Here is a 25,646-nt window from a genome sequence, read left to right as displayed (position 1 = left end):
GCTCAGCTTGCCTCACTTGATAAAGCTCTTTGTCTAAACGTTGTCGGGCAGTGTTTCCAATGGCTGCCAGTCCAGAAGCAGAGATTACTTATTATAGTGCCCCCCTACAGTGTCACTTGTCTTAGCACTGCTCTGATCAGTTGCACAGCAGCCACTGCATGCTAGGGGTTAATCTGCCTTTTTCTTAAGATGTGGAGCCCCCTGGGGAGGGCACGAAAATTCACGCTACCCAGAAAACTGGTTGAAAACAAATGCATGCCGGTGATGCAGGCGCGATCTACTTCCACGAGGCGCCAACTGCACGCGCAAAGTGGCAGGTGACAACAGTGACAACTGCTGCCATCTGTCGTTTGCACCTGATACCAGCATGAACTGTGCATGCACACTGGAACCTGGAGGTTAGTTTTCAACCAGTGGAGTAGAGGTGTTCATGCATGGTGTGGCTGTGTGAAAAAGGCAGATAAGCATATTCATATATAGGTGGCAGTGGCAAAGCATTATCAGGGTGGCCAAACCCTGTTGTGGGGTCCAATTACGGAAAAATCTAATCACAAACCTATTGCAAACGGATCAGTTAACCCTGCTCGTATTGGCCTACATGTCCGCATGTTCGTGCCGACCAACAGGAGCGGGGCTTTTTGACCGTTTTGTGTCTGTATTGAGATTGCGATCTCTCTGTAATTCGGCCCGTGGTGACAAAATTGATGGTTAGCCAGTATTATTACCTGACTAGTCTTAAATCTGTCTTGTAAAGTGAACAAAACATGCAAACTGCTGGTTCTCTCTCTCACTGCCACAGCGACAGTGTCCATGGCAGATGTAGCAGCTGCTGTACTGCCAGGCACAATATGTACCCCGTTTTGGCCCATAAAAAAAAAAGCAAATGAGATGTTTCAACTGATTCCTTTGGGACCTAGACACGGGGAAGTTGGCACTGCTAGCACATACGACTATGACTGGCCAGTCGCATGCTTTCTGGGCAGATTAAAAAATGCTGACGACAGTTCTAGATAAACTTAGTACTTTAGTAGATATTCTAGAAGATACTATACAATTGATGACAAAAGATTTTTTGTGAAATAAACTATTTATTTTGTTGTGTAGGCAAAATAAATAGCGCAATATTGGTCCCTCCACAAAAAAAAGATAAGCCACGATACACCTGCTAGTTTGTACAGGGAAAGGGAACGCTGTTAACGAGCTTAGAGCTTAGTGCAAAATCTTTCCGGATTATCTCGCTGGAAAGAAAGGCAATGAGTGCAGTAAAAAAACTGCAAATTTCACTAAAAAATTTTGGCAGCATACGTTTTAGCCATATGTTACATAAACATAACATACACACTGGCTCCTGAGTAGGAATGTATTGCATTATTAAGTGTGGAACACAATGTAAAAAAATTTTCCGTGGTGCTAACAGTGACATTTTGCAAATATGTACAAAAATATATCTGCAATAGCAGTCTTTTGGCAATAAAAACTCTCACTGTACAAAAATTTTGTCACGCCCTTAAAGACAAGAATTAGAAGTGAGCGAGAGACACAGGTTATGTCAGAGTTCGTAGAAAAAAAAAATTGCTGAGCTGTCTTCTTTCAGATGTCTTTGTAGCCGGGCATGAAGAAACCCAGTGCAAACTGCTCCACTTCCTCGCGGAGCTTATTTAACCGCTCAACAAAGACTGCGTCTGTCTCGAGCTTCGCCTTGTACTCTTTCAGGGTGGGCCCCGAGCTGGCCTTCACCTCGAGAGCAAAGCTCAGTCCTGAGGAGGAAAGAAGAATACAGGGCAGGTTATTAAAAACTCAGCCAGCTACGTTACACACGAATAATTTTAATAACGACAGCTAAATTAAACAAATCACAGAATGCAAAATATCATTACCCAAAGCATTGGTTCTACAACAAGCATATGTAGCAACTAGACAACTTTTTTGTACAAATGCCATTAGCCATAAATGTGGCTATCGAACCCACCACCTCCTGAAGCCGAGGCGGGTGCTCTACCACGAGGCCCAAGTGTCCCCTTAACAGGTTCTCATCCAGTACAGTAATTATGCATTTTTTTTGTTTCATGCAATCTCCTGCAGCACGCATTTTTTTCTACAGTAAAATAAATTGCCACATTTCACTTTCTTGCAAGATGCAGTACTACAGGCTGCAGCCATTACAGATTCAAATGGTTGGTTCGCCACTAGAAGCAGTGCTATGCCAGCCTCTCTTTACCCTTTGTAAGTGTGCCCCTCTGGCAAAACACACTAGGAGCCAAGGCCTCCTGTGGCTTTAACAAACTGATCATTATAATAATAAAAAAAAAAACCCTTTCTTGCAGTGTTATGATCGGGATTAGCAGTAATCCCTCCCTAGGGAGGCATAGCTTCCTAAACCTCCACATTTAAGCCAGTGAATTCATCACCAAAACTGCCAGGTGTGCCCATCTCTTTACCTTTGTGGATGAATTCGGCCACCTTGACGATATCCTGCTCCTTGAGCCCACGTGTGGTGAGGGCAGGGGTGCCCAGGCGGATGCCGCCAGGGTTGAGTGCGCTCTTGTCGCCTGGCACTGTGTTCTTGTTGCAGGCGATGGACATGAGTTCCAGCACCCGCTCCGCGCGTGACCCGTTAAGTCCTGTGGGTCGCAGGTCGACCCACACCAGGTGGTTGTCTGTGCCTCCTGCAACGATTGAGGACAAGCATGAGCGTTAAAACAAGGGTTTAATCTTAAGCACTCTCACACATTTCCAAAATTCATGGTTACCAGTGCACTGAAAGGATGTGGATGTCCACGTTAGCTGTGGCTGCAAAAACAGAAATAAACAGAATTATCACAGGAAGGGACACTTAAGCTCTGCCTTAAGGGTATGACGCGACAGAGTTAACGGGTTAATGTCCATATATGCGGAATTGGTCATTCTCCACAATCGTTGATCGCGGGGAGCTCTCATACCACTCCTGCCGCAGTGATGCAACAGTTAAGCGATGCGCCCCTGCCCTGCAATGGCAGGTGCTCCCAGCAGTGGGCCTTGTGCGACCCAGGCTGCTCTTCCCCAGTGGCCAGTAATTAATTTAACTAACACCTGCCACTTTGGTCAGTTTGCTCACAATCAGGTGGGCAGGTTGCGATGATGTCATAAGGTCATGTGATCAAGGTGACCCACCTGCCACCTAGGTTGCTTCTCTGGCGTTTTTTGCTCACGCCCCCGTCACCGGGTATTCCGCTAAAGGGGATTCTTAACAGGTCATGTGGTTATGTGTAGTTAAGTACACCTCCATGCCGTCCACACTGTCACCTGTCATGACCCTGTTTGCTCCTCCATTTTCCTCACCTTGCCCCAGCAACACACTTTTATTCTGTAAAATTTCGTTTCATTGTTGTTACTGGTTCCACTTGCCGTTCCTTTTCCGTATGCAAACAGATCATGACATACGATGCTGTTTGTGCAGTATATCTTGCAAGGGCGGCGGCGACCCACACCCTCAAAATCATATTGGCCTTCGTTTTTTTCCAACAACAAATAAGAAAGGTTCTAGTAATGCATTGCGCGAACACCAAACTCCGATTTCGCGCTCCAAGAGTTGCCGATAAATCTGCCCCTGATCTTTTGTGTGCATACCCGCCACCTAATGCCATTAAGGTATTGTGTCGGGGAGTTAAAAAAAATGTAAATAAGAAAGCGTACCAGGCTGGAGCATCACGGCCGAGGCTAATTGCTCTGCCTTCTTTGTTTTAGCCTTGTTGAATTGTTTAGTGTCATTTAGTTCGCTTTAGTCCTGCTTTAGGTTTGACAACATACTATCTGTTCACGAGGCATAGTCAAACCGATGAAATTCAGAGGCCACTCTCTGGTTAGTGCCACTAGAAGATGTTTTAGCACTCCCTACAGCTACCTTGTGATTTCTCCACAATGAAGCAACGAACTGGAAGCCTTCGATTTTTGCCGCAGTAATTTTTTCAGTGACTAAGTGTAGATAGGCCCTCTTTTTTTTTTTTACAAATCAATTCTCTCGAGGCTCCTTTAATCAATCCAGAGGAGCTCCCAAAAAGCTAAACAAGTAGCAAGCTGGAGTCCTTATGCAGGAGAAAGTTTTCCGATCGCAGACATATTAAACAGAAACCACTCAAGGCTGACTGTTGCCATACGCTGCAAGCTTCTGTGGCGAGGCGCAGCGAGTCACGTGATTCGATAGTTGCGAGGCGAGCAAGCGCCGCCGGCTCAACGCGCGCAGCTGTGGTGAGGCATGGCGAGTCATGTGGCATGACATCAGAGCCAAGCATCCGCTCCTCCTGGTTTGAAGGTCAAATTTTATAGCCACATGACCTTTAGCTTTGTAGGAGTAGAGCTTTTGCTCTCAAAGGACAACCTTGCCAGTCTAGAACTAAAGGATGAAGCAAACATGAGTGTTTCGAGTGGCTCCTTGCATACCCAAGTGTCCATGCATTTGTGTGAGAAAATACAATGCATATTAATTTAAAAAGCAAAGAGTTAGGCCGAAATTGTACAGACTGGTTAGTTTTTAGATTTCTGTCATCTTTAGACTCTGCACACCCACAAATACACACAAAGAAATAAACATGCCGGATATTATAACATAATACTAACATTACTGTCTAACAATCACCAAGAAGTCCCATAGTGCGGGAACAGAATGAACATAAAACAGGAGGACCTTGGAGCATCGCAGATATCAAGTGAAAATGCACAGGCTTCCCAAGATTATTCAGCAATTTAACACACTGTCAAAACCCTGCGATGAGGATAAACATGAGAATTGTCCGAATACGTACATGAAAGGCTATTACATTTTTTCATTCATCCATTGCATGAGAAATAATGAGATAACATCCATGATTTACAGCATTAGCTGTTATCAGCTTGACATGCCCACTCCGAAGATTATACAACCCCTCATATCACACACATGTAAGAGGAGCTTGCGGTCAGAGATAAGGAAAAGTGGTTTATAGCTCACATGCTCTCTGAACAGGGGAAAAAAAAGTCCACAAAAATGGGTCATGGACTAGCTTAAACCGCAGCTCTTTGGACCTGCCTAACCTTGTATTTAATTAGAACAGTTTTGGGCCACGGGGCATTATAAAGGGAAGTGGCAGGCGGCTGAATTCAACATGGCAAGACTCCAATACATCCGAGGTTTGGACACATACACATGAATTGTTTCAGCAACGGATATTTCTCTCTAAAAGATATAGGTGGATGTTTCATTGGCTTTTGTCACCTGTCTGAGCCGTGCTCTCAACATCACACAAATTATATGTCATCATTGGCCAGTGCTTTTTTACCCTTTCCAGACTGTGCACTCATGCCTTCCCCTTGTACAAAAGGCATGTGCATTCTAATGCAATATGTCGAAAACAATTGTTTCAAGTTCAACTATTAAAGAATCGAACACGCTAACAAACTCTCTTGTCACATCTTTACCTTCTACTTGAATTTTGTCCCGGGGCTACCATATTTTGTTAAAAAGTTTAAGTGGAAATCTCTGGTTGTAAAAATTTCTGTGCTGGTTTCAGTTTTTCTTGCTTTTCTCTAAACCAGTTTTTGATCACACATTCCTGCAACAGTCCTTGATTAAGGCACGCAGTACAAATAAATCTAAGTTACCAGTGATACATAACAAAAGCCACCTCGGCGTGAAAGAAGCCAGCAAGGATGGCGAGAGATTTAAAGAAATGTTTACTAGACATGCTACCAAAATACGTTTTTGAGATGCTCAAACCATTCAACCAGTGAGATCATTACTGAGATCTCAAAAAAAAAAAAAATTACTCATATGCTGGCAACACAGCGTAAGACAAACGTTGCAACAGTTTCCACAAACCTGACACGCAAGTGTAGCCCCTGGCCTGAAGTTCGCTGGCCAAGGTCTTCGCATTCTTGACAACCTGTTCTTGGTAGGCCTTGAATTCAGGTGTGGCTGCCTGCTTCAGTGCAGCTGCAATTCCTAAAGAAACATGAAACAGGAGAGCAAACATCCTTGTCTGTCCCGCCTTTTCATTGAACTGCTCGTACACGCTACTCAGAAGACACATGACCGAAAGAGTATTTAAGGCATCAAAAACAACTCCTACTTTGACTTGTTGAAGTGACCTGTTCAGGTCATCCCCACAGTTTGTCATATGCTAGAAACATACTGTTCTGAATACCTAAATTATGAGCTACCAGCTGGCCCCTTTTGTAGCTATGCCAACTTTGTTGATTCCTATGCTACAACAAATTAACAAGACATGACATTCCTTTTACATTCGGAGAAAGACTACCACTTTTAAACACTGCAAGGCCTCCAAGAATATGAAAACCAGAGATCTGAACAAAGCCCAAATTGAAGAATGATGCAGGGAGGAACAAAGGCTCCCTGCTTACCCTCAACCGAAGCTTTCCAAGCTCTCCAAATGAGGCTGACTGCGAACCAAACGGGAATGTCTGCTAAAACATGCATCGCTTCCGTCATCAGTGCAAACATGTCAAACAACATCCTGGCATTGAGAGCTAGGAACAGTCAAAGCTCTTTTTCATGCTGCTGTGTAAAAGAGATAAGTCATTTACAGAACTACAGTACTGTCCCTCGAAACACACCATTTTGTCTATTGTTAGAGCTGCCAAACAGTGCAGTCCACAGCATGGGCAGCTTAATGATGTCCAGGGTGGCACTTATTTACCATATAAGATATTAAATTGTAGAGAACACGGGTCCAGGTTGGAACTTAATTACCATATAAGATATTAAAGTGTAAAGAACATGGGTCCAGGGTGGAACTTATTTACCATATAAGATATTAAATTGTAAAGAACACGGGTCCAGGGTGGAACTTATTTACCATATAAGATATTAAATTGTATAGAACACAGGTCCAGGGTGGAACTTATTTACCATATAAGATATTAAATTGTAAAGAACACGGGTCCAGGGTGGAACTTATTTACCATATAAGATATTAAAGTGTAAAGAACACGGGTCCTCAAAGTGGGTTTAACATTTTGTGGATTTCTTAAGCACCTAAATGCATCCTTCAAACTCCAATATTCCTCTGCCCACATTACTTTGGGACTAATAACACTGTAATTACTTAAAGTATTTCACTGCACTGCTAGATTTTATTAATGAACTTGGGTGTTTCTGGAGGGACTCCTTTATCCCTGCTTCTTTATCCAAGTGAGGCAGGAAAGGACGCAGGATCCCTCAGGACCTTTTGAAACTCACTGGGGTTCCCCGAGGCTAAAGAGACTGTAGGCCTCTGCTCTGGTATGTAAGAGCTAATACACGATCACCAGAGAAAAAAAAAAAGGTTTTGTGCTTTTAGCTGGCAAACAACAGAACTGGCAGTCACAGATTCCTTGAGGATTTTCAGCTGCGATGTTCTGTCAGAAAAACACTCGTATGTATAGCAACACATACACCAGTGTAATCTGAACAAACAGATGCTTGATACACAATACAAGAAGCAGGAGCACACTACCTGCAATGACATTGTTGTGTGGACCACCCTGGAGGCCTGGGAACACAGCCTGCTTGACCTTCTCCTCAAGGTCGTACATGGTTTTGACACCAGTCTTTGACACGGACCGGACACCTGCATTAGCGTGGAGATGCCCTTCTCACAACCATCTCTCACAAATAATGTGCTGTGAAAAAGAAGTGTAGAAAACTTTATCAAAGTGGCGTTCGAAAATCATAATTAAATGAAAGAGGTAATTTTTTTTTTAGCCCTCAGCCATTTCGGCTTTTATGAACGCAAAAGCAATGAAAACATGAACAACTTGAACCTTACGTTTTTAAGACAAAGAGTTTGCATGGTTTTCTGCCTATTGTTTGAGTTATGATTGGACAGGTATACGACATGCTTCCTTGTGTGATGAAATGAATTTAACACATCCATTAAAGCAGCAATTTTCGGATCCCTAATACCTATATGGCGTGGCTCATTGGCGGGCCACCTTTAATTTCTTAGGCGCATCGCCACAATGCACAGCTACAATGCACAGGGAGCCGTGGCGAAGCGAATTTCTTGGAAGCACCAGGAAATGGCAACAGCAACAGGGCATGTGGCTTTTCGCAGGCTCTTTGAACAATCTGAATTGACCCATGGATTTATCGCGCGACTAAGTATTCGTTGCTGCACAGCATGAATTCACGATGTGACCCACGACACAGTGAACCTGTTAACAAAACATTCCATGGCTGCCTGTAGCTTAGTCATGTTTAAAGGACACTGTAAAAAAAGATGCCCTGCATTTAAGCTTTATCGTAACAGCACAAAAGCATCTTTCAGAAAGCAGTTTGCAACTCAAATACCCTGAAATGCTGCAAAATTGGATTGACTCAGCTGGTTGTGACCAAGGCATAATTTCACGTATTTCATGACGGAGCATAATTTAAGCTACCTTGAGCAAAAGGTACTCGGATTGGAAGTAATATACAAAACATTAAGATGGTCTCGTAGTAGCCGGGTGCCCTGGCCTAAAGCCTACCCTTCAACCCAACAAAGCACAGAAGTCATGAACACTGATGTTGCACTTCGAATGTAGACTGTGGCTGATATCAGCCTGATACGATGTTACCTGAGTGACGAAAAAACCACTTGTTCACCCTTTTGTCTTGATCCGAGATTAACTCATAGATCGTCCACTAGAGACAGTCTAGTCATAAAGATGACCATTATCATCATTTTGGCTTACCATTTGAATGGTTTGATAAAATAAGGATAAGCTAAGATAAAAAAGTGCGGAATAAAAAGCACTTCGGCAAAAAGTGTCTCTGGGCTCCTTTAATTAGAGATTTCCTGGGTACCCACCCTTGCGATAGAAGATAAGCCCTGCCCGGGGTCCTCGCAGGGTCTTGTGCGTGGTGGTGGTGACGATGTCACAGTACTCGAATGGATTCGGTGCCACCTGGGCAGCCACCAGGCCACTCACGTGTGCCATGTCTGCCATGAGCAGCGCGTTGTTCTCGTCAGCGATCTCACGGAACCGCTTGTAGTCGAGATGCCGGGGGTAGCAGCTGACACCTGCATTCAGGCAGTCACAGTCCTCACTGTCATGGACCAAGGGATGCATGGTGCACAGCTTTATATAGAGAGGGTGTCATATGCCTGCAGTTTTCATTGCCAAGGACCTAGGAAAATGCAGTGTACAGCTGTCATAGACCAATTGAAAGGTAGTGTACAGCTTCAAATGCAAATACCACCGCATGTCAACATAGGTTCAAAAGGGAAAACAGTCAAATTTTACTAAGAACAAAAATTGGATGGAATTGCCTTCAGTGGCCCTTCAAGCACAACTGTTCTCTCGTCACACATCTTTCCTCACCGGCAATGATGAGCTTCGGCTTGAAGAGTGCGGCCGACTGCTGCAGCTTGTCATAGTCGATAAGGCCTGTCTGTGGGTTCACTTTGTACGGCATCGACTCAAAGAAGATGGACGTGGCCGAGATCTTCTTCTTTTCAGTGAAGAAGCCATGGGTCAGGTGGCCCCCGTCCGGTAGGTCCAGACCCATGATGCGTCCGTGCGGTTCGACGACACCCGTGTAGACGGCAAAGTTTGCCGGCGACCCAGAGTATGGCTGCACATTGACGCCCCACAGCTCAGGGTCCAGGCGGTAGGCCTCCAGCGCCCGCTTCTGGCAGAGAATCTCAATCTCGTCGATGAATTCGTTGCCACCGTAGTATCTGAAAGCGAGGCCAGACTTGCACTGTAGAACAATGTGGCTTTTACTATGACCAGTTAGTAAACTGCCGGCAGGGCAATTTATAATACCTTGAACAAACTAGGGTCGATGTAGCAGTGCTCTTAACGATCCTGAATAAATGTTACTGCCCAGTGAATGACTGCTCAAAGCAAAGAACAAGCAGACAATCCCTGCACAAAACCCACCCAGAAGATATTTTGAAGCTGTGAATTTAGTATGTAACCACTGCTTCATTTTGTTGGCTTGTTGAAACAGTGGAAAAGTGTTCATTTACTTGTATAAGAAGGTACTGCCTAGAACCGAAAACTGTTTAAAGCAGTTCAAGGACTTGAGGACAAACAGAATTTGAATGTGACAGCAGAGACAAGACAAATATGAAGAAAGCTGAATGTGATGCAGTGCCACATTAAAAGGCAACTTGGGATAAAGAAAAAAAAGTGGCTGCACACTGCATGGGCCTGGATAACATTACCATGGCCCAATGCTACTTACAGTGCAACACTGCAAGTGAAACTCAAAAAGTAGTGAAGCAGCGATGCATCAGTTTAAACAAATCTCAGCTGTTCATAAGCTTAGAGTCTTACACAGCACTTTGTTGGTTAGTAGGAAAATAATACAGGTGTGCGATTTGTGCTTGTGATTCATCATGAGGCTATCTGCAATACAAGGCACTGTTAGTTAGTGAGCACATTTCTTGCTTATTGAGGAAGAGAGCTTGTAATTTGTGAGGCGTAATTATGGTACATTTGAGACTACCCTGTCTCTCATGACAGCACAGAAGAGGCACGAGAGAATGCAGCCAGCCAGCGCAAAGCTTACCTCTGTCCGGGGTATCCCTCCGAGTACTTGTTGGTGAGGCAAGTGCCAAGGCACTGAGTGACGGCAAGGCTGGTGAAGTTCTCCGAGGCGATCATCTCCAGTCCCCGTAGCTGGCGCTGCTTCTCGTTGAGGATTAACTGGTGCAGCTCTTCATCACAGTTCTCCAAGGACTGTTGCATGAATCCGGGCTCCATGTCTGAATCTGCGATACAAACGCAAAAGAAGCCAATGAAGATAAATTTAAGCTACTCCGTACTAACTGCCTACTGCTTTCTATCGACAAAGAAGCTAATTTCACTGAAAACGAAGCTTTTATAAACTAGAAAATGCCAAAAAAATCAAATACAGGTGTTGATACCACAGGGCATTTTCATAAGCCAACTGTGCTAGCGCAAAGTACTTTTTATTTTTTTTTGGCAGATCTCTGGGGCTACATTACGCCACCACACATTTTCTGCCAGTGGTCATGGAGTCCATAATTCTCTCGATATCACTGTCACAAGATGGAATCGAATCGCAAGAAAAAAATACTCCAGTTTCAATAAAACATTTCTCGGCAAGAAACACATCTTTTTCTGCCGCACGGATGCCAAATGAGCCACAAAAGCCCAAACAGCTGAATACTAATAACTCTGAGCTGCTTATGCTACCGCACAATATGTATGACAGCGACAACTGCAGGGTCATCTTATAATCTCTGCAAAAACGATCATCGCGTTCACTAAGTTGCAGAATGCAGCAGCCAGTGACACGCATGCTTAAGAAGCAACAGATTCCAACAGCAGACACAGTGTTTGTAATTAATTGTAATTAAGTGTAATTTTATCTTATATCTGGTGTATGCTGGCCGGGATTAGGAACAGTTGGGGATACGAGTTGATGGAGATTACTAAGTATAAATACTGCAAGGATTAGTCATGTTCTTTCAAGGCTGTTGTTTGCAAATGGCACAACATAAGACGTAAGATAAAATTACAGGAAAAACACTGTCTGCTGGTGATATCTGTCGATTCTTAAGCATGCATTCTGCAACTTAGTGAATGCGATGATCGTTTTTGAAGAGATTATAAAATGGCCCTGAAGTTGTCACCATCATATAACTTGTGCGGTAGCATGGGCAGCTCAGAGTAATTTTACACTTGAAAGTAACTGATGTAGCCCCTACTACACTGAAGCAGAGTGTCTTTTATAGCCATTCTGTGCAATTTTGGCAACAGTATGACCAGCCATCAAGCACGTGCTCAAGCATGTAAAAATTCCATGCACTTTTTCAACTTAACTATGCTTAGTGAGTGAATAACAACATTTGAAAGGCTCTGGGTTATTCTTGTCTTCGATAGAGTCTACTATGAATTACAGTCACAGCATATTTAGATGTTTCTACATATTTCTCTCAGGCTATGCACCTAGCAGAAGTTGAAATTTGGCTTATAACATCAATGTTTGCAAAAATGCTGTAGAAGGAAATAAGGTATAGCTGTGCTAGACCTAACTGATCAAGCTTGATAAGGCCTGAATGTTAATATGTATGCAGCAGAACAGGCGTGCAATCAAGCATGAAGTTGGGGATTGAACACTGACGGAATCGGGTAAAGAAGCTATAGGGTATGCAGATGAATTGAGGCCAGGTCATGCCAATAGCATGCAGAATAATGGCTGTACGCAGATGGCTACTAAAAGCTTCAGGCTGTTCTGGTAATGACACCGCAAAACTGAAGTAGTGTTACAAACACTACACACATGTGCAAGCATTCATGGTCAACCACCTGAGTGCAATGTGACATATACTCACTTAACATTGCTCCATTCATTAAAGAAGTCCAAGTTTTCTTAAAACGTGTTTGCCATGCAAATTCATAAAAAAATACTGGAAGTCGTATTAATTTCCAATTTGCAATCTCCAAGTGGGTTCCTGTTAATGAGCAACCTTGCACAAATATAAATAAGCACACATGCCCATGACATTTAAGGACAGGCATGAAAAATCGGGTTAATCTACACTAGAAGACCTGGCAAGCCATGGAAAGGACGACTATTCTTAACGGACTCGCACATTTTATATTGCCACACACGGATAAAAAGACGTGTTTAAATGCACGAGACCAATGAAAACTCCAAAAACAATTTGAAATAATGTGGCAGAAAGCATACCTGATGTCCCAAAAACAATGAGGTGACAAAAAGACTAGAAACGCAGTGAAGAACACACTACGGGCAAGAAAACTTGCGCAGACCACTCCACGGACCGACCGTACGCGTTGACTGATTCCGAAAGAAGACCGTCTGTCCCAGATGGCTGGAGACGTTCTGTTCGCGGAGATAAGCGGCTGGCCTGGCCTGACCCTTATCGGGGGGCTCGTACCACATACAATTCTGAGATTAAACGACTTTCAAGATTGAAGCAGTCTGCGTGCTGCCACTGTGGCTGCAGCATCACAAGTTTATCTTGGTGTTTTTCTATTAAGCTTTAGACGCTTGAAGTGCACGGTCATTCTCCTATCGTTCACTTGTCATCACATACATAACAGGAAAGCTTGCCTGCAGATGTCTGGTAACGATTATCTTTCATCAAAAAATCAACCTGGCATCCTTCATCACATGATATACTGTCACATTATGACCCAGCCCAATAAGCAACCATGCTTGTGCTTATAATCACTAAATTTTTCTTTTGCCGGTCTTTCTTGAAGAATTACTTGTGGCAAAATAAGAGCCAGATATGTAGTAGAAACAGCACATAGTTACAAAGCAGTTTCAAACAGCAGGAGGTGAAAGTAATATACCCTTTGTGTAACTGAGCCTACGGACATTAAGTAAGCGTGTTTTGACTGCTACATGCAACAAGCAACCTTATATGCCAAGTGCACCAACCACTGTCAAGAGGTTTGACTGCAAAATAAGCTCCTTCGAACTTTAACATTTTGCACTCACAAATATAGCAAGAGTGGAATTAGTCGGGCCAGTTGGTTCATGACACATAAATAACAGTGCGACAGACGGGACAACTTTATAGCAACTAGTATAGGGACTAGTATAGTAACTTTTCAGCAAGGCTGGAAGCAGCTGAAATTACATGTCGCACTAGTATGAAAGGAAATGCATGCAGTCGACAACTGCTCCCTAAGTACAGGTTAGAAACATTAATGCATTCTGTGCTTTTCCTGAAATCCCTCCAGAAGCACAGTATGTTTGTTGCATTTAAAATACGATTCTGAAGCAAAAATAAATCTCGATTCTTCAGTGTGAACTAAAGCTGTGTTCCCTTTAATACCGCTCGCAACAGTATATTCTTTGCTTTGCAAGCATGAACTAATTATCAGATTTTAAACGAAACGTCCACAATCTGTGATTTTTTAACACATTGGGCAAGTCCAGGCAAACAACGCTGCGATACTTTTAATTATTACATGATATCGCTGTAGTCGAAGCAGACACGTGAGACGCCGCGAGTTCACAGCCAAGGCCACGCATAACTTTGTCTTCCCAGAAGCCGCGCCCGAGGCAAGAGCCCTCTACGCAAGCGGCGGGCATACGTCGGCGGCGCGCGCGACAGCCGATATCGCCGTATCAAGCGGGGGGAAAGCACCCGCGCGCCGATAGCCTTATCTCTCGCCGCCGACAACGAGCGGACGTCAGTAACAGCGAATGACGCAGCGTTTTCTCCGCCTTTCACCGTTCTTTATACCTTATTGCGGCGTCTCCAGATTAGTGATTAACGAATTGTACCAAGATCCCAATCTATAGGGAGGCAAACGCGAAATATGCGGTAGCCAGGCGACTCCAAAAAAATTTGGTGGGTCAGAGGTGGGATGATAAAATTTGTGTCATAGCATTATTAGATAGCAAGTTAGGCGCATTGGTAACGTGACAGCATAGTTAATGAGCACAGCGCAAACTAAAAGGAACACCAGGAAGCACACACAGCGAGCGCAGCTGTGACATGTTAATTCTTTGTGCTCCGTCAAGTTAGCGCTGCCCAGAGCCAGCAAAGCTTGCGTTAACTAATTAAGTTAGTCTGTCGTAAAAAAAAAAATAACAGACTGCTTTGTATTTCCATGATTACGCGCAAACGACTACGTTCTCGCACTGTGATATACGCGTACTGCGAACAGCCGATATCGAGCTATTCAAGGCGCGTTGAAGTCAACACAGTAAACTGCTCAAAGGGGTTCAATGCACGGATACACTGCAGGGATAGACATCACGTGCAGACTTTTCGGTAACTGACGCAATTTCTTGAAGTGGTTTTGCAAGCACTGAAGCAATGGCAAACACACGACGGAAGCAGCTCGTGCTCGGGATTGCCCGTGCATAATTCCACGCGGAATTAAACGCCACAAATATGAACTTACAATTCAAAGCCGGGCCCGATCCGTCACCTCCAGCCGACATGTTCGCCACGGGAGTTCTTGAAACGCGCTGAACCAGGAAATTCAAGACCTTGCTGCGGTCAGGCGCCGTTCCGTGAAGCCGGGGAGATCGTGTGACGGTTTGACGTATGCGGACGAAGAAAAGGGGGAGAAAACGTCCGCGCAAACCGGCTGATGCGTTCTAATAAGAACTATTAAGAGGGCGCCTTGCTAACTTTTTCTTTCCTGGGCTCGCCTTTGCAGGTCGACGGTACAACGAACCCGAGCACGCTAGCAGTACGCAGTGAAGGGAACTTCTCGACCGGTTTGGACCACGTCGATCCTCGCACGGGGCTAAATTGGCCCGGAAACTTTTACAAACAAGTTTGTCACACCACGCACACACGTGACGTCCCGTGCTACGTCTTAGTACGTTTTGACCACATGGACGCAGCGCTACGCTAGAAAAACTGTAAATTTAGCTACGCTGTGAGGGCAATTTTTTTGTGATCGCAGGTGTTCCCCGCTTCCGCATTCAAAACGAAAACAAGGAAAAAACGCTCATCTCGGTTAAGCAAAGTTCGCTTAGTATGAACGGCAACAACTTGCGTAATATTTCCGTCGACGCCCTCGAGAGCGACGTTCAGTCGCACACTGCAGCGCGAAAAAGTTTAAAAGAATAGTAAAAGAAATAGCGCATGCCAAAACACTTAAAAACTGGCTTTTGAAGGTGCGCGCTATTCGTGCAAAAGTGGCGGCAAAACAAATGCCATATGCAAAACCACGTGGAAACATCACGTGCGTCACGTGGGTATTCGCAATACGTCACCTAGGGAGCAAATTTTCTCAGAAGTACCTATAAAGAGTCGGTCGTCAGATGTGATCGCCGCAACATGATTAAATTTAATTCATTCAATTTTCACGACTTGTGCAGGCAACTGAAGTCTTAGAAGCTGACACAAATGCAGGCACCTTTCCATTCGCCGCATTTAATACCGTGGTTGCCGTGGTCTCGTGACACCTACTAGAAACGGCTGCACAATGCACTTAACCACTGGATCAAATTAGACAATTAGCAGCAATTTTGCAAAAAAGTGCAAATACTGCTAAGGCGCAGAAATCCGACGACTCGACGCAATATTTCATCCTCTTTCATCGCTCCAACTCATTATTAACGATTTCTGCATTTGGCTCGCTCTGGCTAGAACGGCTGACCAGCCCGTAATCCAGGAGCAGACGATTAAATATGGCGCTCACACAGGCATCGCTGCTTTTCTGCCGACAGTCCAGATGCGTCTTTACGAGGTGCATTTCCACGGGACAAACGTTAAGAGCGCAGTATACCATTCAAGACAAAGATGACTTCAAGTCTAAGGTGCTGCAGAGCAAGAAACCGGTAGTCGTCAACTTCCGGGCAAGGTAAGACAGTTCCGATCGCACGGCACTCGTGGTCGGTACCGTGCTTATTGCCCACAGCGAACTTGTGGTTTTTAAGGTTTAACAGTGACTATGCGGCACAGTCACCGAAACATGTCACGTTACCAGCGTTACAACAGCACCGACGAAAGCCTTTTTCCGCGTGATGCAAGGTTGTGAAACGGAAACGCATTTCAGGGGGGTTACCCTCACCCGGAATACTGATTGGTCGTGTTTCGGGATTTTCTCTGCAGCTGGTGCGGGCCCTGCAAAATGCTGACTCCTCGCCTGGAGGCCGCCGTGGACGCTAGAGGAGAGAAGCTGGACCTCGCCAAGGTGGACATCGACGAACAGGCCGATCTTGCCATGCAGTACGAGGTGGGTTCAAAAGGCAGTCGTCGTAAAGGCCAGTGCAAAGCCATTCTTGGAAAGCCGCAGTTGTGCTGGTGCACGTTACAACCGCATTCCGTTCTTACCTCTGAAGCGCCCTAACTCGCTGACCTCTGCACGTGCTACATCCATGACAGCACTGGCAACCCCTGTTGCAAATACTGGACCTAACTTAAAGGCAGTCATATATTCTGGGACCGTCCACACATTCTAACCACCCTTGCCCAGTGCCTGTTGCAAATCCCAGCGTTGGTTAAGCCCGGCAGAGCTATTCTGGGCTCGCAACATAGGAATCGGTGTTCCATTATTACATTCCCGCCCGCCCCTCACTTGCTGACTAATAATTTTGTGACTAAGCATGTAATCTAACCTAACCAGTTCTGAGGCCAGTTATGTTCACCTTTCCGTGTTTTATTAGGTACCGGAGCGTTTTTCAGCAGAAAATATTCTCGGGCTACTAATGTTGCACGTACAACACACTGCAGTAATTCGAAGCTCACCAAGGGGATGCAAATGTTTTGAGGTTTTTGCTTGGATTTAGACTAGAGTGTCAGGAAGTAGCAACAAGTAAGATGGGCACCATGAGCACATTCTCCAAACAGTGAACTTTGCTTGGGCTAAATCAAAAGTTTTGTGATTTCAGCATGTTTTCGTAGTTAAAAAGGAATCTTAGGTCTGTCACTTTGTTATTGGATTGCGTGGTTGGTAATTAACTGAAATCTCGCACATCATTTCTGCAATAGTTGTCCACTAATTTTCTGGATAGAGTTTCAAAACAAATAGCTGGTCTAAACCAGAGTTATCAGTTATACATTGGAGGGTAGCCACTGAAGGCCTCACCTGCATAAGTATATCGAAATCACAAAAAAGTGGGCATTCACAGCAGCTGAACTTACGAACAAAAAGCAGAATAATTGCTGAGAAACTTCTGTTCATGTTTTTCCAGGTTGAAGCTGTTCCGGCTGTAATTATGTTCAAGGATGGGGAAGTGACAGACAGATTCTTGGGCCTTAAGGACCAAGACCAGATTGACAGCTTTCTCGACAAAGCTGTTGCTTCATGATCAAGTTTTGTTGTGGCAAATAGCAGTAGTTTAGTGTCACATTTTGTAAATAAACTTTTGTTGCACAAGGTGTGTGGTGGAGTTCATTTGGCACAAACCGCTCAAATCCTCAATAGTAGCTTATCAATATGCCTCAAGGAAAACTGTAACAGCTGTATCTCGCCACTACTCACCGCTGGGGTGAAAACTTGGAGGTTAATTAAAAAATAGAAATTTAGTAAGGACAGCGAAGCAAGCCATGCAGTGGGTGAGGGAAATAACAGGACTGGATGTCCTAGCTAAAGCCAAGGAGTAAATTGACAGGGTATGCATGCGGAGAGCAGGTAGCTGATGATTCGTTTGGATAACAGGATTCTGAAAGAAGAGCTCTGAGATGTAGCAGGCAGCTGTGGAGAGTTGGATGCATAGATTGGGAAATTAGCAAGGATGGGTGGCTGCGACTGACATGAGACAAGGCTGTTGGAAGTCCACGGAAGGGGCCTTTGTCCACCAGTGGATGCAGCCGGGTTGGTGATTGTTAAATTGAAATTAGCACGGCCCAATGTCCTCATTCAGCGGACTAAAAGAGAGGCACATCAATACATCATGAACAGTTTATTTTGGAAGCAACAATACATGTACAACATTCAGAAATGTGCTATTACTCAAGAGCAAAATTGTGGCACAGATGTAGGTACTATTTACATAACCAGGGCGTTACAAATGTTTGCAAAGACTCAAAAAGAAGCTGCTGTACTCAATACAATACCACATGTGCCCCTTCTTCTATTCCAGCATTAGATGCTTTCGCAGAATTATAGTTCACATTGCCAAGAGTTTTTGCATGTGCACTCTGTGCACTTACGCAAGTGCTAGCAGCAGCATAGTAAATTTTTCAAGACGCCTCATACTACCGTAATGGAAAAATTTCTTGAAGTGGCTATTCTGCACTAGAGAAATGAAATGAAAATTGGTTCTTGGGGAAAGGAAATGGCGCAGTATCCGTCTCGCATCTGGGCCCACACCTGAAGAGCGCTGTAAGGGAAGGGATAAAGGAGGGAGTGAAAGGAAGAAAGAGGTACCATAGTGGTAGTGGAGGTCTCCGGAAATGAATTTTGATCACCTGGGGATCTTTAACGTGCACTAACATCACACAGCACAACTGCGCCTTTGCGTTTCGCCCCCATCGAAACACTGCGCTTCCGCTGTCTGGTTCGAATCCAAGAACTCCGGGTGCAAGAGTACAAACGTGAGGTGATGGTGTCTCTGCTTTCTACCACCAGGTGGCCTACAGATGTCGTCAGACAGGATGTTACAATGGGCACCAGAAATGTACACGATGAGAATGCCATGCTTTGACTGCCAACAAAAACTGCTGCCATCAATGGCACAGGAAAGACTCGGCACACGCTGAAGCTGCAAAACATGCAGAGTAAATTTAGACAAAAAATTTAACGACAATTACGGTAGTCGGCAATTCGAAATTTGAGCACAGTTCTTCACCCTGCCATAGCTGGCAAGCGGAGTGCTACGCTAATAGCCACCCTCCGGGATCTTTCCATGGCAGCCACCATGCAGAAACCTGAATATAATGTGGCAGTAGAGTGCACAGTACAGCAAAGGGTAGAGTACACCTGTACAGTACAGGGTATTGGGGTGCACATGTACAGCACAGGGCAGGATACACATGCACTGTCAGCAACAAATGGAACGTGAAAAGGATAACTGAAATATAAAAACACAAAGATCACGAGAGAGGAAATACAAGCAGGCCCCATTAACGCTTCCGTGCAGCGGCATTCGCTCCATCGAAGTGATAATTAAGCGTGCTGACATTTGGTTTCCTTGAACTAATTATTCCCATTTTACTGTGCCTGTTTCAATTGTCTCGGTCATGTTTCATTTGCTGCTGGTAGCACAGGTAAATGCAATGTGAACGGGAACGCAGTATGTGCATTTACCCAATAATTACTTAACAAGTGTGATAGTAAAATTTTTCTTTTTTTGAGTAGTTTTCCTTTAATTGTATAATAACCATAAGCCATTTTCAACCTCAGTATCAAATGAATTCGTCCTTGTGTGCAAACTGAATGTGCTTCTTTATACTGCAGCTAAATGTACAGCACGTAGAACTTAAGTGCACAGGTACATCTGTACAGTACAGAGTAGTAGAGTGCAGTGCACAAATACTTACAGATGAGTGCATTCGGCATCCAGTGATTGTAAATAAATGCCACAGCAAACACTATATATGAAATGGCACTCTGCATATGAATGCAGAGCACGGTACAAGAGTCTGCAGTCGTTAACGAATAGCCGAGTGCACTTCAAACTATGGATGTCGGAGCGCAAATACAGTTTTTAGAAACACACTCACTCTTGAAGCTGCCAAATTAGTCTGAACTCGAGTGCGGATACTACCCCTTTCAGCTCGTACTCTGCATGCAAGTGTAACACACGAGCACATTCGCACAACTGCTTATGTGCCTCTTAGCTATCTGACTGGACTCGAGTGCAGAGTGGAATTCATCGGTATTTCTACTTATTGGCAGACACTCATCTGCGCTCCAAACTGCAACAGCCATATTCTAAATAAACCAAGTGCAAGTAGTAACCTTTGGAACCTGTGCCTGCTTGTGAATGCAGTGCTTATAATTGTGTAAATACAAGGCGTTAAATGAGAGCACCCCATTGTCCTAGAGTCCTGTATGTTTTGGCAGCTCGCCTTTAAGAGAACATAGAATGCGTACATAGCTGAAAAATTGTGACACTGCAAAGTGATGCATAGGCAGAAGTTTTGAGTTTTCACAACTTTCTCAGCAAGATTTGGCATGCAAATGGACTTGCTTCTTGTGAATGAATGTACCCTGTTAGTTTAGCTCACAGCCAAGTTGATGCGAATGCAACGTTATGTTTGCACTAACCCATGAACACGACTGGCAATTATGAATTCTGTATGAGCAGCTAAGTTTCACTGTCCTAATAACCAGTTAATCGCACTTTGTTACGGTTGAATTACTCTTACAAAGACAAGACATAGGTGAAAAAAAAGAAAAACTGCCGAAGTGAAGACGAAAAAAAATATATTGCTTCACTGCATCCAAGTCTGTTACTACTCACAATGAAAGCTCTGTTGTGAAAGTAGTGAATTTATCTTCCATGAACGGTTAAATTTTAGATTGAAGTATATGGCCTAAAGCCGTGCTCTGACACAAGGTGGCATTATGAGGTGACAGAAGTCGAGAAGAATAAACACAGACACATTCACATAGGTTCTAAGTGCATCATAAGTCCATGGTAACACTGACTTCCAAAACATTTTGTTCTGGGCTTGGTTTGACACACTTGTTCAGTCTATTACAGCAAGTGGATTAACGCTTGTCAATACATTGCAGGCTAGGCATTGGTGGAGAAGAACTACTTGAAAAAGTTAGGAAGTTTGTAATACAGGCTATAATACATATGGACTCGCAGTTGGCGAAGTGTTGGAGCGTCTAGCTCAGATGCAACCTGACACATGGACAGATGCACTAGCTTTAACTTGAAGTTGTTTACGTGGGCAGTGCTGCCGACTTATAATGAGCCTGACTACACAGAACATGACTTATCAAATGCATTCCCTGAAATCAGGGCAAACACATGGCAAGCAGTGTAGGGCAAACATGAAACATTCAGGCCACAGAGCAAGAGAGACTGAGTAGCAACAGTCGTGGGAAACATTTACATCTGCTGAGTCTTCAGCACTAAGAACAGTATACAGGTCACTGCTTACAAAGAAGTGTAAACCATAAAGTTCTGTCTATAAACAAGTAAACAGTCAAGAATGCCCATAGTGTAGGTCCTTGGAACACAAGCTGTCTGGAGACAGGTGGTCAAAAGCATGACGGTTACATTTACAAGGCTGTTGAGAAAGTTGTAACACTCTAATAGCACATCACTTTGAGCACTGTCGGAGAGTTCTGTGTAAAGAATCCGGGATTACAGTCGTGTGGTGCATATTGACACGGCGGTTGCAACAAAGACGAACACTGAAATGCACCACCTATACTCCACCTTATAAGTTCCTTGCAGCGCCATAGGAGGCAGAGACCTGCTCAGCCAATCAGGAGAGCACGTTATACGTGTTCCCCTCCGCGACACATTTTCTGCTCGCACACAGATGGTAAGAAAAGAGCCTAAATCAATGCTGCCTGTGTACCATAAGTGTATGCACACTTACGTATGCTAAACAAGCATTTTGTCGGATGTTACGCCATTTGTCACATTTGTATTTTTAGTTTCGTGAATAGAAATAAGCCTAAACGATACGCTCAGGCTGGTGGCGCCATCTGGTTGTTAGAATGGGAACCATTTTTGCAAACAGACACTCCTCTTAGGACTAGAAGTGGCAGGACCCTCACTCTAAACAATAAAGCGAATTTATTGCTCATATGTTTTGTTATAGGTGAGAAGAGATGAAGCGAAAGCCCAGTGGCCCATTTACGGCCACTGAATGCGCTGAAAATGGCAGTAAAAACAACGAATTCAGTCCAAGGCGAGGCGTCATGCTATGAAGGGGGCCACCATTTTTTAAATGACGTTTCAACGTATAAAAGAGTTGCGCACAGTAAACTCGGAAAATTGTGTACATAATGCGAGCACATGTTAAGGCTTGGTATAAAATAGCGCTGGCGCATGCACTTTTTTAAAGTACGCTATCTCATATGCCCGTATGCCTATTTTACACTGGCACTACATTCTGCAGCGTCGGAACGTCGCCTGTGCACTCATTACAACTTTCGTAATGCTGCAAAGGACTACTGAGATGGAGTATAAGCAAAGTGCTTAGATTATGCAATGCAATTTGTGAGGGAACCAAAGGAGATTCGCTTGTAGTAGCAGCTTTCATTTGGCCCTCTACAAACAATAACATTGCACAGGTGACATGACTACATAGCTGGTATTACCATTATGTTGGTGTTACCTATTTTATACGAGCGATGTTGATGCAGAATTCTGAGTAAGCATTGTGCTCAGAACACAAACTGCAGAGACCATTCTTGCATTTTAACAATAAAGCTACAGGGGATTCGCTACACTTACAATGAATCATTCAGTTGGAACAAAGAACACATGACCCGTGATTACTTGACCGCTTGGTCCAAAAAACAAAGATTGCCATTAGCAATGAGCCAAGCTGTCAAGGAGGTTTCACTGCAAGAATTCTGCGCTTCCTGAATTTTTTTTTAACAATCTAAGCATGTTGTACGCAGTTAAATCTGTGATATAACTGCATCAGAAAGACAATGTACAGTTACGTTTTTTAGCACCACTACGTTCTTTTGCATTTTCAGATTACTGGCACACTTTTCGTAAATATTTCGTCACTATTTGTTATATAATTCATCTTACAGCACTGGTAAGACATGTAGAGAGATGAGAACATGCCTCTAGCAAGCTATATTTAAAGCCAACATTTTTCTGTGGAACTCCACGTGCATAGCTCCGCAACAGAAGCGCTTGCACATTGTACTCTAGCTACTGCCCTTTAAACTTAGTCTTTGGACCGACAACGATATGTCTCCACAGCACACAATAAGTTGGCACATGTGGGATAAATGCAAAGCCCACATCTAAGACAGACAATTTCTTCCTACACAGCCCACACGTTAACAGAAGTGCACCCAAAGCTAATGGAGTAAGTGAGCCAGCCACTTTTTTTTCTTTTGATAATTTGTCCCTGAAATACATTCGCTGGATGCATACAGCTGCTAGGACCACCCACCACTACTGCAGCAGTTTGAACTGCAATCTGTTAAGCCAGTTCGGAGAGAAAGAAGCCAGGGTATCGAACCGACTATTCTTTCAACAAAAACGGTGCAACTCTTGCACACACACAGCACCGGCCCAGGAATGACAAAGCAGACAGCTAGCAATAAGATGAGCTAGCCATGTGTAGCTGTTAATTAGTTGCATGCTTTCACAGTTTTCCACATTGCTAATGAGATCCAGAGTGAGAAATTTGCACCCACATGTGCGGACAACAAACAACAAACAATTTCAAGATTGAAATCTGCCCTGGCAAAGTTTCAGCAACAAGTGGTGCCGTTAATTCATTAACAAACACTCTTCTTTTCTTTTTTTTGAGCATTGGAAGCATGCTGCCATCTGCAGTGTTGCCATATAAATGGAAACCTCCAGTCTCCATTTCTGGAACTGCGGCGGTGCTGCAAGTACATGGCTCGAAAGCAAACCCTCCAAGCTAAATCCTTTTGGCGTGGGCTGCACATGTTGCCAACATGAAAACTCTGCCCGTCGCGACTTTTGATTCTGTAGACCACACGTGTAATTTATTTCAATCGTTTTTTTTTTCTCCCTGGAAAAGCAAAGAGTGTTCAATCCCAGCATTCCCGTGAGGCAACTACAATCTTCGTTTGTCCCTGAGTGGAGCCCAGGACACTGGGTGGTTTACGACACCATCTTTTCTTGCAGCAGATATGCTTGGTTGGACTGCTTGGCCAAAGTCTATATCATGTTTGCCAATAGTTAAGAAGCAGGTGACTCTTAACATTGTGCCCTCAACTCGCAGCTGACATACAAGCAGACGACATTCAGTGCTGCGTCGCCTGCTTTCATGTTTTATGGCAGACGAACAGCACATAAACAGTGTCCTGCTGCATTGCAAATTTTTCTGAAATTTTTGCGCACAGAGCACACCAACAGACTGTTTATGGTGCTGTGCCGTCTGCTACACGCACTAATATGGCAGACGGCGCAGCACCAGCAACTTGTTCTGCAATGATTTGGAGAGAACTGGATGTGACCGAACCATGACAAAACAGAGACCGATCGATTTCTGTGCATGAGACAGATGGCAGCCATGCTTTTGGCACCCTGTGCCGACGACACAGTGAAACGAATTTTCACAGCGTTCGCCCCCCGCGCTCCCGCTGGGCGAAACGCGCTAGTATTTGTTATTGCACCCGGCGTTGCTGCAGGCGGAGGCGCTTGGCTCGGCCCTTCATGATGGCAAAGTACAGCCAGGGGAACAGCACCCGTACAAACAGCACCAGACGCGGGATGAAGCTGGAAATCACAACGTCGGCCCGCTTGTTGACAACCGCCTCCAGGACAATGTCCGCCACGTCTTCGGGCGCCATTCCGGTGGCGGTAGTCTCGTCCATTGCTGCAAAGAGGAGAGAAGAGAGCTCCCCATGTTAGCGCTGCGAGGCAGCCATTAAATCTCTGCTCTAGGCCGTCCTGATCCGTCTTAAAGAATGGCAACAGAACATGCAGGCACAAAACAGAATACAAGCACAGTACAGACACCAGCTCATAACTGGAGAGTTGTGGAAGAACAAATGCGAAAGCAACAGGACAATACGCATGCACATACAAAAAGAACAAACCTAAGGAAAAACAAAAAGCAGATATCAAAAAGCATGTTTCCACTGGTATCACCAGCTCCATTGATGACACCTCTGCTTCATGCGGAGAATATGAAGGACTGCTCATGCAGACATTTACTTTTTCTTGAAGCAACAAGCCTCGGCCAATTTCCAAACTGCCTGAACCTAGTGCTTATGCAAGACCTCAGCTCAGTTGGAATTCTTGGCCTTTGCCTGCTGACGAAGATGAGAATTCTCGGATGGTGGGACTGCTGCAGTAGACAGCCCTCGGCAGGCACGCCAAGCACCGTTCCACTTTCTGAGGGCACTGCGCTTAAACAGGTGGGAACACTGCAGCATTCAACCTCTCGCTTTCTTTGCTCCCTTTTTCTCTGTGCGAGGTAGCCAGCCAGAATTCTCTTCTGGTCAGCCTTCCTCCTTCCTCTCTACCTCTTTGTGTTTTTTCACAGGACTTTGGAAAGATGTAGTGAGGTACAGGTGCGGACAAAAGTGAACAGAGCATGCACTTCTAACGCTTTTCACGAATTGCCTGAATAAAGATTGCAAGC

The 25,646-nt window shown here is 44.4% G+C and overlaps 3 protein-coding genes across 5 annotated transcripts in view; 1 reads left to right on the top strand and 2 right to left on the bottom strand.

Moving 5' to 3' along the window:
- Window positions 1-1,346: 1,346 nt before the first annotated feature.
- On the bottom strand, window positions 1,347-15,629 carry Shmt (serine hydroxymethyl transferase). Of its 2 annotated transcripts, none has more exons than XM_077634429.1 (8): window positions 14,866-15,629; window positions 10,514-10,715; window positions 9,316-9,674; window positions 8,802-9,014; window positions 7,467-7,580; window positions 5,831-5,953; window positions 2,439-2,666; window positions 1,347-1,757 (listed from the first exon to the last, which is right to left on the bottom strand). In XM_077634429.1, the coding sequence occupies exons 1-8, from the start codon at window positions 14,903-14,905 to the stop codon at window positions 1,591-1,593; spliced, it is 1,446 nt and encodes a 481-aa protein (XP_077490555.1). In that variant the 5' UTR covers window positions 14,906-15,629; the 3' UTR covers window positions 1,347-1,590. The 2 variants fall into 2 exon arrangements, with proteins under 2 accessions (XP_077490555.1, XP_077490556.1); XM_077634430.1 differs by lacking the exon at window positions 14,866-15,629 and adding an exon at window positions 12,665-12,805.
- A 438-nt stretch (window positions 15,630-16,067) lies between these two features.
- On the top strand, window positions 16,068-17,801 carry LOC144101325 (thioredoxin, mitochondrial-like). Its single transcript, XM_077634428.1, has 3 exons — window positions 16,068-16,281; window positions 16,533-16,656; window positions 17,615-17,801. Exons 1-3 carry the CDS (start codon window positions 16,109-16,111, stop codon window positions 17,729-17,731), a joined length of 414 nt encoding a protein of 137 aa, XP_077490554.1. The 5' UTR covers window positions 16,068-16,108; the 3' UTR covers window positions 17,732-17,801.
- A 509-nt stretch (window positions 17,802-18,310) lies between these two features.
- LOC144101324 (dehydrogenase/reductase SDR family protein 7-like) overlaps window positions 18,311-25,646 on the bottom strand; it is a 36,779-nt gene continuing 29,443 nt past the window's right edge. For both annotated transcript variants that reach the window (XM_077634427.1, XM_077634426.1), the window contains exon 7: window positions 18,311-24,875. In XM_077634427.1, the coding sequence (XP_077490553.1) occupies window positions 24,664-24,875 (212 nt within the window). In that variant the 3' untranslated portion in view covers window positions 18,311-24,663. The remainder of the gene's footprint in view (window positions 24,876-25,646) is intronic.

This window comes from Amblyomma americanum, chromosome 8 (genome assembly GCF_052857255.1).
Source record: "Amblyomma americanum isolate KBUSLIRL-KWMA chromosome 8, ASM5285725v1, whole genome shotgun sequence".
NCBI lineage: Eukaryota > Metazoa > Arthropoda > Arachnida > Ixodida > Ixodidae > Amblyomma > Amblyomma americanum.
The sequence above is the reverse complement of the archived record's forward strand: the minus strand, read 5'-3'. Positions and strand labels throughout refer to the sequence as shown.

Bases quoted from the DNA above. Each gene is read 5' to 3' on its own strand.
- Shmt (XM_077634429.1), bottom strand. From the start codon at position 14,905: ATGTCGGCTGGAGGTGACGGATCGGGCCCGGCTTTGAATT. The intron at 5,954-7,466 runs GTAGTGTGCTCC...ATGTTTCTTTAG, and splicing joins ACACAACAATGTCATTGCAG to GAATTGCAGCTGCACTGAAG. The intron at 2,667-5,830 runs GTTTGTGGAAAC...CAATCGTTGCAG, and splicing joins GGGCTACACTTGCGTGTCAG to GAGGCACAGACAACCACCTG.
- LOC144101325 (XM_077634428.1), top strand. From the start codon at position 16,109: ATGGCGCTCACACAGGCATCGCTGCTTTTCTGCCGACAGTCCAGATGC. The intron at 16,282-16,532 runs GTAAGACAGTTC...TTTTCTCTGCAG, and splicing joins GTCGTCAACTTCCGGGCAAG to CTGGTGCGGGCCCTGCAAAA. The intron at 16,657-17,614 runs GTGGGTTCAAAA...ATGTTTTTCCAG, and splicing joins ATCTTGCCATGCAGTACGAG to GTTGAAGCTGTTCCGGCTGT.